The sequence below is a fragment of the Carassius auratus genome, chromosome 2, assembly GCF_003368295.1.
Source record: "Carassius auratus strain Wakin chromosome 2, ASM336829v1, whole genome shotgun sequence".
Taxonomy (NCBI): domain Eukaryota; kingdom Metazoa; phylum Chordata; class Actinopteri; order Cypriniformes; family Cyprinidae; genus Carassius; species Carassius auratus.
Genome location: NC_039244.1, coordinates 16,079,921 through 16,094,986, shown reverse-complemented (window position 1 = coordinate 16,094,986; position 15,066 = coordinate 16,079,921). Strand labels below are relative to the sequence as shown.

The 15,066-nt window shown below is 36.1% G+C and overlaps 1 protein-coding gene across 1 annotated transcript; it reads right to left on the bottom strand.

Moving 5' to 3' along the window:
- LOC113117697 (homeobox protein engrailed-2b-like) lies at positions 1-3,666 on the bottom strand. The gene is made up of 2 exons (XM_026286571.1): positions 2,809-3,666; positions 1-1,125 (listed from the first exon to the last, which is right to left on the bottom strand). The coding sequence occupies exons 1-2, from the start codon at positions 3,266-3,268 to the stop codon at positions 812-814; spliced, it is 774 nt and encodes a 257-aa protein (XP_026142356.1). The 5' UTR covers positions 3,269-3,666; the 3' UTR covers positions 1-811.
- Between the last annotated feature and the right edge of the window lie 11,400 nt (positions 3,667-15,066).

Below are 15,066 nucleotides of genomic sequence, written 5' to 3'. Positions count from 1 at the left end.
CAATTTTAAGTGGTAATTTTCAAACAACATTTTATGATTGTTACTTAGCTAAAAAAGAAACTTTCAACCATTTAAAAAAAAAAACAATTGTCGAATGTCCATTTGGAAAATGAAGATGAGAAAACTTTTATTGTACATTCCCAGCTAAATTTAACACAAAGCAACTCAAGTCAAGTAGGCTATACTTGCATTAGAAGTGTAGTTTTGAGGTTTACTGAATTGAATGCATTCAGAGTCTGATCCATTTCCTGAAAATGTGAAATCTATCCTTGACAGATAGTTTCTAGACCATTGATTTTTTTTTAATACAATATACTGAATTACTGTAAGCATGATATGATGATATGCATTGTTGTCTTTTTGAAATACCATGTCTCTGTTAACACATCAATAGAGTAAAACATTCACAATAAAAGTATTAATGGAAATAAAAATCTAAATCAGATAAAACATTTTTACCATTTATTTATTTTAAATCACAGTCGCCTGAATGCACCAGGAAAAATCTTTGGACTTCAGCATGGTTTAAACTTGTGGCTCAACGTCAAGTGTTGATTAAATCACGCCCCTTTTTTAAATAAAGAAGCGTCCTTTTCCTCGCGCACTATATCTGACGTTTCAGTATGTGTGCAGCAGTGATACCAATAGAAAACGTTTTACACCACTGTACACAAAGTATATAGGCTATATATACATAATATTGCAGAATCAAATCTCATACATAAAGTTTTCATCTGTTAAATGCTGGTATTTTGTACACTGGCCCTTGTTTAGAATTATTGCATTTCAGATGTCCTGTCCTTCACGTTAATCACTGTCTGATTTGTCGTCCTTTGTTGTTGTGGCGTGATTGTATAGTCCCTGTGCCATTAGGTGCAATGCAAGTGAGTTTTTGCTCCCCGACGATTTTTTTAATCTTCGCCCTTTTGTTTTGAAACCAGATTTTGATTTGGGACTCGTTGAGGCCGAGTTCCTGGGCCAGAGCTTGTCTCCTCTCCTCCGTCAGGTAACGGTTATTCTGGAACTCGTTCTTGAGTCTCTGGAGTTGCTCCGCTGTGAAGGCTGTTCTCGGACGCTTGTCTTCCTTGGCTGGATTTGTCGTCTTTGGTTTGCGGGATCTTGGTCCTGCATTACAGAAATTAACAATAGGGATTATATTCGATCGTTCTGTAAATGCACATTAATGTTGCATCATTATTTTCAGTAGGTTGTTTCATTATATCAGTATTAAAGACAATAGCTACAACAAATAATGCTGTTTCAATAATAGTGTTATTTAGAGATGTCAAGGGTTCTTTCAGATCCAATGTTTCAGGGAGTCTGCTCTAGTTTTGAATAAGGAAACATGGTGTAATGGTTGTTGGGATGGGGTGGGGTGACTGCCAGGGAGGGGGTGAAAGAGGCTTCCCCTATTTCTGTTACCATAGGAACTACATTTATAAGAGTACGTTTTTGTAAACTTGCTCTAAGAGTAGCACCTGTCGTTCAATGCTTAACTTACCCACTGTATATTCTATTTTTAGTTCGTTCTTAGGTATAGGCTACTCGATCGAGGGCACCCAAAGGTTCCGCGTGGCCTGAATGCTGACAATAGATGGATCGGCAGCCTATGAGATGAGCCCTTGCTCACACATTTTATTAACCTTAAGCTATAATATTAATATTTACACCTCGTATAATCGAACAATATATTTAAGTAGGCAAACTATTAAGCGTAGCCTACCCCCATCATGACAAGGGGTCCATAGGCTACACCTTATAAAAATGTAGTCTGATCTTTCCAAATATTCACACAATGTTGTATGTTTTGTTGTGTAAAAACTTATTAGAATTATTGCATATTAGAAAGAGTCTAAGATGTATTCGCCAGATTATTGTAGGATATAGCCTAATCATAAGTTTCGATGTGAGAAAAAAACTTGCATTGCCACTTTTTCAGAAGGCCGTTTTGTACGCAATCTGAACTTCATTTGAAACTAGTTAATTAGAAAAGATGATTAATATTATCTAAAACTGTCCGGGTTTTATTCCTATGCCGGTAGGCTACGTGCAGGAATGGCATGGCATATTTATTTCAAAAGCAAATTTTGAAGAGATTTGATTAGCATTTAGCTTCTGTGGTGCATCCAACTCCATTGTCAAAAATATGCTAATTAAATATCAACAAAGACAGCGAAGTAACAATGGCGCAAAAACTACCCGTTCCTTTTTTGAAAATAAAGGCAAAAATGTATCATAATTACCATTCCTAAAGTAAAAAAATAAGTTCTACATTTTCTTTAAAACTTAAAAAAAAAAGCCAAATCAAACGGAGAGAGAGCCACATTGCACCTTAAGAAACTAGGCTAACTAGTTTTTTTAGGGTCTTCTAAAATAATATATAATAATTTGTATTATTATTATGTTGAAAATAGTAATAAGAAAAACGACAATAAAATAATATTATTAATAATAATTATACGTATATCATACAGCAGCATTAGCCTATATAGCCTACTTAAAATGTTTGTAAATATCAGATTTAAAATAATAATAATAATAATAATAATAATAATAATAATAATAATAATACAATTATATTTGCAGTTATTCCTTTTTAGTTTAAGAGAACAGACTTCATAAAAGAAAACTACCTGATTCTTGGCGGGCAGTTTGACATTCATGAAGAACATTTGCTTCGTTTTGTACCGCTTTTCATCGACACAATTTCTGTAGCCTAACAGTTTAGTGTTTTATTTGCGCACATTCAAGTGATAACAGATGATATTTGAGTACATAAATATAATTGTGAACAGAATAAATTCCTACCTGATGAAGGTCTGTCTGAATATCTTGTGCAATAAACCCAAGCCGGCCAAAGTATCGGCTGGTTCGTCTGCGCGGTGTTACTTTGCGAGCTATCCGAGTCTGAGCTGAAACACTGATCTCCGGTCTCTGCACGGGGTTTCAGAGTTGTGTCTGCGGTAATATCAGGGTTTTTAGACGCTCTCCCTGGAGGAGGGCTCGAGGGTCCTTCCCCTGACACCTGCCCTGATCCGGGAACCGATGGACAGCGCTTCTCTCTTCCAACTATATGATTTTCGTCACGCCTTGTTCCTTCTTTCCTGCGACCAAAGTCCGGTCGCAAAATGTTGTCGATGTAAAAGTTGGTGATTCTGTGAGGGAGTAGGTTTCCAGGAGCCTGCAACAGGGGTAAAATATCTCTATTGGACTCATCGCCCGAGTCCTGGCGCTCCACATCTATGTTGCTGTGATCATTTTCTTCCATAGTGAAACTCCAAATGTTCTTTTTAACCCCTTCTCTCTCACAAACGCGTATGTTTGTGTTCCAGTTTTTGTGGTATATTCTCCTTATTTCCTAGTCTCACTGCAAAAAGAAACAAACCGGAAAAAAGGACAAATCCTTTTTCCTGATTCTTCTGTCGGTTAAATTCGACGAAACCTTGTGTGCGTAGAAAGAAAGAACATCGTTTTAGAAATTAATTCCACAGTGTGCCCTTTGCAAACGTCTTTATATCTACTTTGTAAAGCATACAAGCGAATTTGATAAATGCATTTTCAAAGCGGTAGACCTGCTCTAGTAAATAAAGAAAAGCAAACTGGCTCTAGGATACTTTCACTACGGATTTTTGTTATTATTTTTTAATAGGCTACGAGTTCCCCTGGTGATGTCGCAGGCCGGTCTCCTAGACACGTGCCTTTGACCAATAAATGAAGCGTAATTTGATCACATGACCCAATGACTCTCGAGTGAATGACAGCACCCAACCTCGCCTTATTTTCAATACTTAAAGCGATAGTGTTCAGCATCCCAGTATTTTGCATCTCCAAATCACTAACAACTGAAAAGATAAACTACTTATTTGGCAAACACATTTGTTTATTTGTCTGTTTGTGGAACCGCTGTCTTTTTGAGTAGTCTTGTTTATAAATCACACTGGGGGAGGGGTGTGTTCATTTTTACACGTAGCAAATTCGGTGGTAGGTCACTGTCATACGCTGTCTAAATTCGTAGACTTATTCCACAATTTGGATTGCTATGCTATTTTTACGTAGCAAAAGTCAACAATATGTATAGCTTAAGTCTAGATCAGGGTAACTAGCCTAACTAATTAGGCTATGCACGCAACTCTCTGTGGAGCATCACTCAAAACAGCTAGGCCTGTTGTAATTTCCCATCAGTTTCCATGTCCAGTTTTACTTTTTTTACATTATGCATTACTACGTTCCTCATTATCAGTAGCTATATTCCAAAAAAAACACTGCCATCATTTGAAATGTTAGAAGGCTATGCGGTGTCCCTGTTGGTCTGGCTTTTGTGATAGTCTGTCCTTGAACAGTTTATTTGTATCCAAAACTATTTGGTTAAATCAATCGCTTTATTCTATCTTTATAACGGTTCGCAAAGAGTTATCGTGGATCACCGAAAAGCAACTCACTCCAGTAGTTTAACTGGGAGTAGATGGCGTGGCTGATGCTTTAAAAGAAACCAGCGAAGCAAACCAACAGTGGTCTTCGGAGCGTAGCCTACATGGTGTCCTGGAGCGTCAAAATGAAACAAACGACCACTTTAGATGTCAACTTATTGGAAAGTTTTAGTAAACGTTTTTTGGTGCAAATGGGCTAACTAAAAGGGGGCGCATGGTCCATATTGTGGTATTTAGCTCCAGAGTGTTAGCAGAGCTAACGTAGCTTAACTCTTGAGCTCACGTTTTCGTCCCTGGAAAATTGTGGACTAATCTCAACTTTTGGTTTTCATTTTCGACTGAACTGAGGGATCGGCTTTATTTAATAACTGTAAGTTTAGATAAATCTATGTCTGCATATCCAAAGTCGTCGTATAATCTAGATAGACGCAAACATTCCTTTGATAGAGACATTTCTGATTCCATGGCTGTGGAGCACGCAGTTTTTGAATGGAAAATTGGCAGAATACTTGTTTAGAATCGTTGAACTTGTAACTGACTTTGGGGGCCTAATGTTAGGTGTTACACAGTGAGCCAATTTGTGCTCATATTTGGCTACAAAAGAGCATTTATATATTTTTATATAGTTGATGTATAACCTAACACTCAAACTGCAAGTCTTTCATTTCTGAGTAGGCTACTAGGTGTATCCTACCTGTGATGATTGTATTAGGCTACTTAATTGCGGTCGTAATGCTTAGTCTATGGCTATACTGGGCTCTTCTGTTATCGTATTGTCAAGTATTTGGTAAATCATAACTAACTTTTTAAACATTTTAACTAAACTGTAAAAAATGACTGTGATTTTAACTGTAAAAAAGCCTGTGAAAATGCTACAGTAAAAACATGTTAATGGTATCTCCTGTAAATTTTACAGAGGAAAAACGTAAACTTACCTGAGTTGCATTAAATTTTTTTTGGAATTTGATAATTTTCTTTGAAATACGCTAACTATTTCTTCTTATTTTTTTCTTATCTGTTATGTTTATTAGGGTTGTATGTTACATATAATGTTGTTAAATCAATGTTTATTGCATATTTCAGTTTAATGAGTCTCACCATTATGGTATATGTCTGTGTGAATGACACTCTGCACCTTGTTATTTAAAAGCTGCTTGTGATGGGCTTTGTTTCATCAGGAGACTTTTTCATCACCACCTGCTTTTGGTGGTTACCAGTTTAATACAAAGGTACAAGACAGATTTCAGTACTTCCATAAGTTGGTATATTCATATTATATCATTACCGTTAAATCACGGTATTAAACTGTAAATTTAAGGTAAACCATTAAACCTAAAATGGTGTTGCTGTATTTTTATGGTATAAAACCTTTAAACAAAAAACAGTGTTACCGTAATTCTTACAGTATAATTCTGGCAACCACCTGCCTTTTTTTTTTTACCTTATATTTAACGCAATATTTTTTACAGTGTACTGCAGGTAGGCCTACCTGTTAGTGCACTGGCAAAACATGCCTTTGCTGTAATTGCAGAGCTCTTTCATAACACTGAGTTTGTTTAAATTACCAATCTGGCCATAGACTCTGTAGCTCACTTAATAGCCTACTTCAATAACCTATAATACCTATAAAGGCATGTTTGGACAAAAAAGTAATAACCACTTTATTCTTCTAAGTGACATTAAATTATCTTATTTCGCTGTCTCCAATTCCTGAATACAAGCTAGTGCAATGCCATTTTTAAATCTTTTTTCAAAATAATTAAAATTTTTGCCAAAGCAGCGATAACAAAGAAACTGAGAGAAACAACAAAAGAAACCTAAAACTTGTCATATTGCGGTACAGAGTAATTTGATGGACCATTTTTATCCTAGAGAAATCCGTGACGATTTACACTCATGAATCACGTTGACTTACTTCCTTGGTAGTCCGTTACAATTAACCATTTAACAAAACCGAAAACAAAAGCTTGTGCGTAGACCATTAATTGCAATGGCTCCATTAATTGCAATGGCTCCAGTTCAGCATAAGTCCTTTGCACATACGTTGGATCCATATCATTATCCTTATTTGTATTCTTTATAATGTAAATTAATAATAGCTCAAATATTACAACTCGAACAAATAGGACTATGTGAAGTATAGTTCTAGCATTCTAGAATTACTAGATCTTGTAGAATAACAAGTAGTTCAGCACTGATCAGCTTCATTTATTTAGAAAGCAGTCTGTCATGGGTTTCCGACACTTTTCTAATTTCTTTTTTCTCCAGTACAAAGGGTTGTGCGCAGATGCAAAGAGAGATCTGTGAGTACGGAGTACGTGCAAGAGGTTTTGCCACTTCATAGATCATAAAGCTCAGATCAGCACAGATGTGACCCAGTCAATGGATGTGATATCGGGCCTAGAACAATGCTGGGGTCACACGGGATCCCCCAGCTTCCTGTTGCCCTTTTGAAAACAAACTGAAGAAACAGGGGGAAAACCTTGAGGGACGATGATAAAGGTTAATGACGATTTCCTGTTTCAGACTGTGGAGCAGTGATGCATATATTCATATCATAATGTTGCGAGCCTATTTCTGTCGTTTTAAGTGTTTTGTATAAGTTGAGCTTTTAAATCTGTTCATCATCATATATCTTTACCAGATAAGATGGCATTATTTGCATAGCGCCTTGTCTCTGCAACAGGTGTATATCGGATGCTGTTCATTCATGCAGTTTTCAATATGCTGATTTAGGCTTTTTTCGTGTGTGTGTGTGCAAAACACATTTTCTTGTGCTTTGCCTAAACCGCAAATAAGATGAATGGAGAGACACTGCATATCTTGCTAATTGTTCATCACACATAGTTTAAGAGGTCAGGTTAAGTGGTTGTCAACCATTTTTTATATACATTTTATATGATATCTTATGACATTAGGTGTATGTCAAGAGAACGAGGTTGAAGAAGAAAAATAAAAATAGTGTAGCTTGTGGTTTTTCCTCATTTATCAACAGCATCCATGAATTGTAATAATCTGACTGGACAAAAGTGGGGCTACAATGTAATGTTTACACTATAACATGTATTTTCTACACTAGGCCTATAGGATATGTGTGTGTGTGTACACACATTCTACATTTCCCATGTCCTCAATATATTAGTTTTTCCTAAAAGCTTAAAGTCTTTCCTGTCCCGTTGATTTGATGAAAACACCAACCCGATCTCACGGCAATTCGTACATACGAGGTGGCTTATTCGTACGAGATCGTACGACCACACTCGTACAAATTCATACGATTTTTGCCAAATTGTATGTACCAAAAATACTTTCAAAGGTCTGTCGAATAAAGAAAAAGGTCCATCTAAAATAATTAATATTTAATTTTTTTTTCTTTCCACTTAGGCTACCATTATCCGTGACAGTATCGCCCTTGGTTTCCCCTTCATAATCTTTTCGATAAAAAAAAAGTGTGCTTATTTGGAGAAATAAAGAGCACGGCGGAGAGAAAGGGAAGCGTGAAAAGAGCGTAAGAGTAAAACTTGGCGCCCCGAGATCCTTTCTCGTTATTGTTTTGTAAAAGTTTGTCATTGTGAATCTGAGGTCAGGCATAACCGACTGCTGCACAATAGCGTCAACGCTTTGTGAGCACATCAAATAAAAAAGTTCCAGCCAGTCAAAAGCTGTGTTTTTGTTACGTTCTCTATTAGGCTACTCAAGTTTAAAGTCATAAAAATATGTGGCATATACATGAAGCTCTATTATTACAAACGTCACTATTCGTCTTGCAGTCATTTGATCTCATGAAAGCCACTGCTCATGATTACCAAGCGTGGTAGGTTATGCATCTTATGCTATATAGACTCTTACTGCAGCTCGGACATCTATGTTAATGTGTTTCAGATCAATATTCAGAAAAGCTCACAAGGAGAGGAAATGCTCTGTCTTTTTCACCCCCCTCGTTCGTTTTGTTCTGTATAGACTATAATAATGACTGACCCAGATGCTAATAATATCGGTGAAAGGACTCAGTGAGTCTCAATGGGGAGGAAATGACATGGTCATGTCATTCATACAACACTACACCAGTGCCATGACACGAAGCCTCTGACAAACCTTTCGATTTCATCTATGAGACCACCAGAACAAACCGACTGAGCTTCCGAAGTTCGTAAGCTCTTCTTATTTTATTAATTTTTTTTCATGTGTTTAGTTGTTAGAGCAAAAAGTTTTCTTTTTTTAAAAACTAAAATATGAACTTTTACGTCCATTAAAGTAAAATAAACTAATTTAATTAAGAATAGGTCATGTCTTAAAGTTCAGTGAACTGTAGACTATATTATTCATGATATCATTGTGAATATATATTTCCCAGTGAGAGAACTTTGACGTAATAATTCAATTGCTGTTAACTTTAACAAAGCAAAATTACATTAATGCAAATTTAAATAGCACCACTACATTAATGCAAATTTAAAAAGCACCACATTTAAAATGTGCCAGATTTTGCATTCTTGTGACATAAATTTACAGTGTTAAACTCTTGATGAAAGTTTATTGCTTTCTGATGGTGGTTAATCTCTAGCTGTTTTGCTCTTTGTTGAGCCCACATAGGCCTACTGTAATCATTATATCAAATGTAAATATAGGGTAGGCTTATATAATTTGTGCCATAAAAATAAAACAAGAGTTGAATAATAACATTCACCTAATTTACCTGAGCGCATGGGATGCCATGCAAAATTTGGCAGTGTCAGAAAGTCATTTGTGACGAGCCTTTAATTGGATGTTGCACTGTGACATCACAAACCATTCACGTAATCCCAGTAGTCTAACATGTCTCGGTAAAAAAAGCTGGAGAAGCTCTATTTTGCCATCATGGTCTGAAATGTAAAAAAAAAAAAAAAAAAAAAAAACTTTTACTGTGACAGATAAACCATATCTGCTGTGCTGTAAAAGAGCCTTGTGCCACGAGTGAAGGGCTCAGCTGAGGCTCTAAAAAACGCAAGCAGTTACGCTATTCAGGACAGAAAAAAGAGTTGTAAATGTAGTCAGGATAATATTTTTAATGTGTTATTTAGCCTCAATACTGCGTTAATACAATGTCTTAGTCGTGTTTCACGAGTTCACATCTACGTATATTAATACCGTAAGTTTATGCGTATTTGGCGTGCTGTCCGGGTGGAGGGCTCCGAGCTCGGGAGTACTCCCCCCGGTTGTGGTAAGAGTAGATGGATCTATAAGTGAGGAGAAATGGGGTGGAGGAGGGATGCTGAAAACTGTCAATGAACAGAGATAGGTTCTGCTGTTATTTATACCTTGTCATGAGTTGATTACTGATTGGTCTCCACTTGTGTTAATGAACTGCGACTGTTCCTCCCGAACTTTGTTATAAAACAGCATTTATTTTAGTATTTTTGATGTAGAATTTGTAATTAATAAATAGCCTAAATCAATAAAACCATTGGGCATCTCTTGGGAATGATTAGGGCCTTTTGAAGCCAATGCACCAGGCAAAACAAAAAGCGACCAATAACACCAATAATAAATATATATATATATATATATATATATATATATATATATATATATATATATATATATATATATATATATATATATATATTTAATATTTAATAATAACTTCTGGCCTGCTATTTTAAATAATTCCTCAAATATATACAGCCGTTTGAAAACCTGTCTCCAGCGTGCTAGAATTAGCCTAATATACATTTTCATCTCCTCCACGATTAGTCTTTATTTAAAATGTATCAAATTTGTCAATATCACCAAACCTCATTACAGCTAATGTTTAAAGTGTATGCAGAACAGTGTCACTTGTAATAGCATATGCATTTAAATTGGATATTACACTTGAGCATGAAATTAAACTTATCACTCAGATGTAAAATATCCTTGTAAAACAATACTAATGAAATGTATATTCGCAAAAGTTTTTTTTTCAAAGAAGACAGCTACATAGATCTTATGTTTGTTTTTATCATGGGAATTCATAAAAGAGTGACCTGGCATCTTTTTTTTTTTTTTTTTTTTTTTTTTTTTTAAAGTTCTTAAGTGTCTTGGCTTTTGGGAGTTTCAGAATGTTATTTTCAAACGTTCACTGAATTCTGAACCAGAACATAGATGTGATTTTGTCTTTATGTATTTAAAAAATTCAACCCAGAACTTTTTTATACCTACCATATGTTCTCATATGGCATCAGGCTGTTATAGTTACAAATTTTATTTTTAATACTCAGCTAGGCAAAATTAAATCCTCTACAATTTTTTTTTCCGTAGGGAAAACATATTTTTTTCTTTCATTTTACTGAATGTTTATAAATTGTAACTTTTGACATGAACTTAGTTTCATAGGAGAAGCGATTTTAAAGTTTGCTTTGCAACCTAATTAGCGTGATTAGACACCGTAACTTCAGTGACTTGAGCACGATATTTGGCAGCTGCAGGGAAACGCATCAGCGGTGCGTCGGCTTCAGTTCCCTTTGTTTTTAACTGACATTATGCATTTAGGGATGTAGCCATGTTCACTGGTGGTTCACGACCATATGGGTCGATGTTCTCATACAAACCCCCAACTCTAAAATTATGCTGTGTTCTGAATCGTGGCTGTTTTTGCCGTCCAGAAAAAAGAAAAGAAAAAAAAAATCTGATTGCACTAATAAGCAATTAATGTAAATGCTCTGCCTGTTATCTGCCTGTTAAAGCCAGACTCATTTCTGTGAATGTCACCTATTAGATTTATGATGTCAAAAGCACTTGGAGAAAATGTTTTAGATAAGTTCTGATGTGTCTTTGTGTGGTAAGAACTGTTCAACACTAGAACGTTTTGAAAAATTGAATTTAAAGTAACATTTAAACTTGGACTGTTTTAAAATAATCGCACAAAGACATTCGAATTCTTCTTTTTCGCGTGAGATCGGTGACCTCAGTTGTGTGTAGCTACAACAGCTATATTTACTACTTTGTTTTTTCAGTTTTGGAATGACACTGAAATTCAGCCGTGTACAAAGAAAATGAGACCTTTTCACTGTAGTGCCACTCTCTCAAGGCACGACTGAAATGGGGGCTAGGGAGAGGTACACTGAGGGACAGGCATGGATCTTACTTATTAAAGGCTCAGCGGAGCTGAACGCGCTCTTTAGGCTGCTCTCTTATGAGACGCAATGTCCTTAAGCTCTTTAAGAACCCTCTCAATTGAGTATTTTATGAGGGTTATGGGCCTCTGCAAATGTTTTACTGACAAAAAAAAAACCCTTGGCCGCTGTACTTTTTATTTAAGTGTAGAAAGAGTTGTTGCATTGTTTAACATTGTTTTGCTGCATTGTTTTTCAAACGTGTTAAGACAAAAGTTTTTTTTTTTTTTGGCCAAATCAATTTTTACAAGTAAAATATTCCATAGCCTCTCAATTAATATGAACTAATTAAAGCTAATAATAAACAAATTCCTTTTAAAATAGTTTAAGATTGATTAAACTTTTGGTTTGAATTGTTTATCAAAAACTTTTTTCTCTAACAATGACTTATTTTCTGTGATGCTTTTCCAAAATAATCCTAATTTTGACACTCAGCAGGACATTGTGATTTTTGACCTTGACTGTAGATGGAGTCATTTTTGTAGGTCAAAACCAGACCTTGCACTGGGTATGATAATCTCACTCATCAACTTGAAGTATGTTGTTCTAGGGATGACTGGCCTAATTAAAAACGTTGCCCCGTTTTTTCATTTAACTCTACTTATTAGCTCCCAATGTAAGTACTACTGTAAATCAACCCAAGGGGCATTTTTGTTAAAGGCACTGTTGAGAAAAAAGTCTGCTCCAGCAGGTCACTCTATGGTTTTCAATTAATGTCATATTATTAAAGTATAATAGTCCTAATGATATGATCTCGATTTCTTTGGGGAGCAAGCCATTAATTTAATTTTCAAAAACCATTGAACCCGAAGACCATGTATATTATGTTTAAATTAATTTTAATTTATTTTTATGTGCAGAAAACAACTAATAATAAAAGAGAGAAAAAGAGAGACTTGTGTGCCTATATTTTATGTTATGCTATGTTATATTATGTTAGAACTCTTTTTCATTTGGCCCCATAGAGACACAATCCCAAATCTGCACACATGCACGAATGTTGACACCCCTGCACTCCTGACATGTCAGAAGGCAGCCTGGTCTCCTGGAGGGGTGTCTGTCTCTGTGATCTTTTATATATCCTGCAGTGACTCAAGCACCCCTACCAGACATCACCCCCACGGAGCCCCTCCTGGCTCTAACCCCACTTAATTACCAGATTTGGCTACAGACACCCATACTGTATAGATTCCCTGCATCAAACACCATTGTTCCCTAAGTCTTTGGGTTCAACAATAGATCTATCAAGACTTGGAGGGGATCAGAAGTTCAGAGATGTCTTCTGATGTATGTCATGTACGACAGGATATCCATTCATGTGTCCATTGACACACTAATGCCACTGTACTGATGCTGTGTGCAGGAGGTGAACAGCAGGAGGACAGAAAGTATGGTGCACTTCTTTTTCAGCATTATGTAATGTGCAACACCTTTTCTTATGTTTAATGTTGTTTCGTGTAACTATTGATTCTAATTTCCCAATAATGTTGGGGTATTTGGAAGTGTAACACTGCACATGAGAATGAAAGAGGATGGGGAGGTCATCATCAGAGGTTGCTAACAGGCTCATCATCTCTTCTAAGCTGATGTAGCAGAGGTAGTACACTGCTCGAGATGTGCGATCTGTTAAGCTTGCAGCTTTTCTTAAAAAGCTATTCAGAAAATCTGGCTGAGCTCCCAGAAGTCTCTGAGCGAAAGGTTAACTGTCAGTATCCCAGCAGGCAGGAATGGCTGCCTCTCAGGAGGGACTTGCCCAGGAGGAGAGGAGAGGGTTATTTGCTTTTGAGACTGACAGTGTGCAAATAGATAGAACAGTGTCTGGGCTGTGAGGGGTGGGACAGGGGAGATGGGAGGGATGCAGGCGATGGTGTTTCACAGCAATGATATTCAGGCACACATGTCATTTCCATAGCGCCACAGTTTCTGAAAAAAATCTATTTCAATTTATTGACAAGCATGGTGTTTTCACAATGAAATGAACAGATGTAAATGTTTCACAAAATACTATGTCAGCACTACAGAAATAAAAGCACTGTGTTTATATAGCAAAAATGTATATGGCATTTGCAAGATAAAAAGAATAGTAAGTAATGGAGCAAGTTAAACAGAATCCTTTTGGACTTTGAATGTGTATACAATTAGAATTCTCTAAAATGTATTTTTTAAACATTTCTTTTTGAGGTCAAATAGCTTTCACATCTGTAAATGGTAAATCACAGGCACACACTTACACATTTGAACCACAGGTTGAACACATTTGAACATCGCATGATATTTTCATCAGTTTTTAATCAAAATCAATTTGATGTAATTGTTGTCTGTCAAATCTCTTGATACACCATTTGTTTTTATTGCTCTGTGTCTAGTTATTCATAGTAATATTAAATGAACGCCAAGAAATGAATATTTAATGCATAAATGCTTTATGGATTAAAGCGGTTCCGTTCCAAGTCCAATTTTGCTGCATGCTTTTCTGATTTAAATGTTGTCAGAATATCATAAATCTCTCTTCTGTCTAGTAGTTGGTGATGCAAAAAGCAAAGTAATTAAGTAATACAGGATGTTGCTAAATATTCCAAAATGCTAATGATTAAAAAAAAGATAAAAACATAAGAGAGAGAGAGAGAGAGAGATTCATGCTACTAATAAATGGCTACTGATAACTGAAATAAAATAAAGTGATATATTTAATTTATCATGTCAATCATATCACACATTCAACATAAAGCTGATGGCAGCATATCAAGTGTTTAAATCAACATCAAGCGATCTGGTTGCCTGAGATAATTCAGCGGAGTGACTGAAGGCAGAATACTGAATGCTGGCCTCCTGGTCTGAATGTGCCAACATGCTCATCCTCTGGCTCTGATATTTAAATGAAGAGACTCATTCCTCCAAGGGCGCAGTGGCTCTTTTCTACGCCCCCCCACCCAGTTTTTTGTTTTCACTCATAATTGGTCGAGGGTGAAGGCACAAATGCAAGGGATGGTGAGAGTTCCCATGATGCCAGAGAATGGGCACCTCTGTATTCTGTCTGCAAACAGAGGCACGGAGTCCGGCCAATGACACCAGAATACATTTCCTTGAAGGTTACTGTGCTCATAGCACTCAGGGCACAATAAGAGGGCTGGATGGATACCAGTGTCTCTAATGTGCTCTAATAAGATAGAGAAAAGGAGGGAGGGAGAAAGAGAGTCACTTGAGAGAGAAATTACAATTTATGTGTATTGATTACCCTAATACCTTATTGCAGGAGGCATCACCATTTAATTTGATGAGATAAGGCTGTAAATAAATGACAAGGTGAGATGCAGTGAAGGGCTAGTTTATTCAATGGTGATCCTCTGAGAAACTCTGGAGACCATACTTTGATTTAGTTTTGTATGGCAATAGGCTATTTGTCTGTTACTTTTAAGAAATGCCTCTGAAACAACAAAAAACTTTTATTAACCAAATAAATAAGTGAAGTTGAATTTATATTTGTAATCTTAACCTATATTGTCAAA

Bases quoted from the DNA above. Each gene is read 5' to 3' on its own strand.
- LOC113117697 (XM_026286571.1), bottom strand. From the start codon at position 3,268: ATGGAAGAAAATGATCACAGCAACATAGATGTGGAGCGCCAGGACTCG. The intron at 1,126-2,808 runs GTAGGAATTTAT...TCTGTAATGCAG, and splicing joins TTCAGACAGACCTTCATCAG to GACCAAGATCCCGCAAACCA.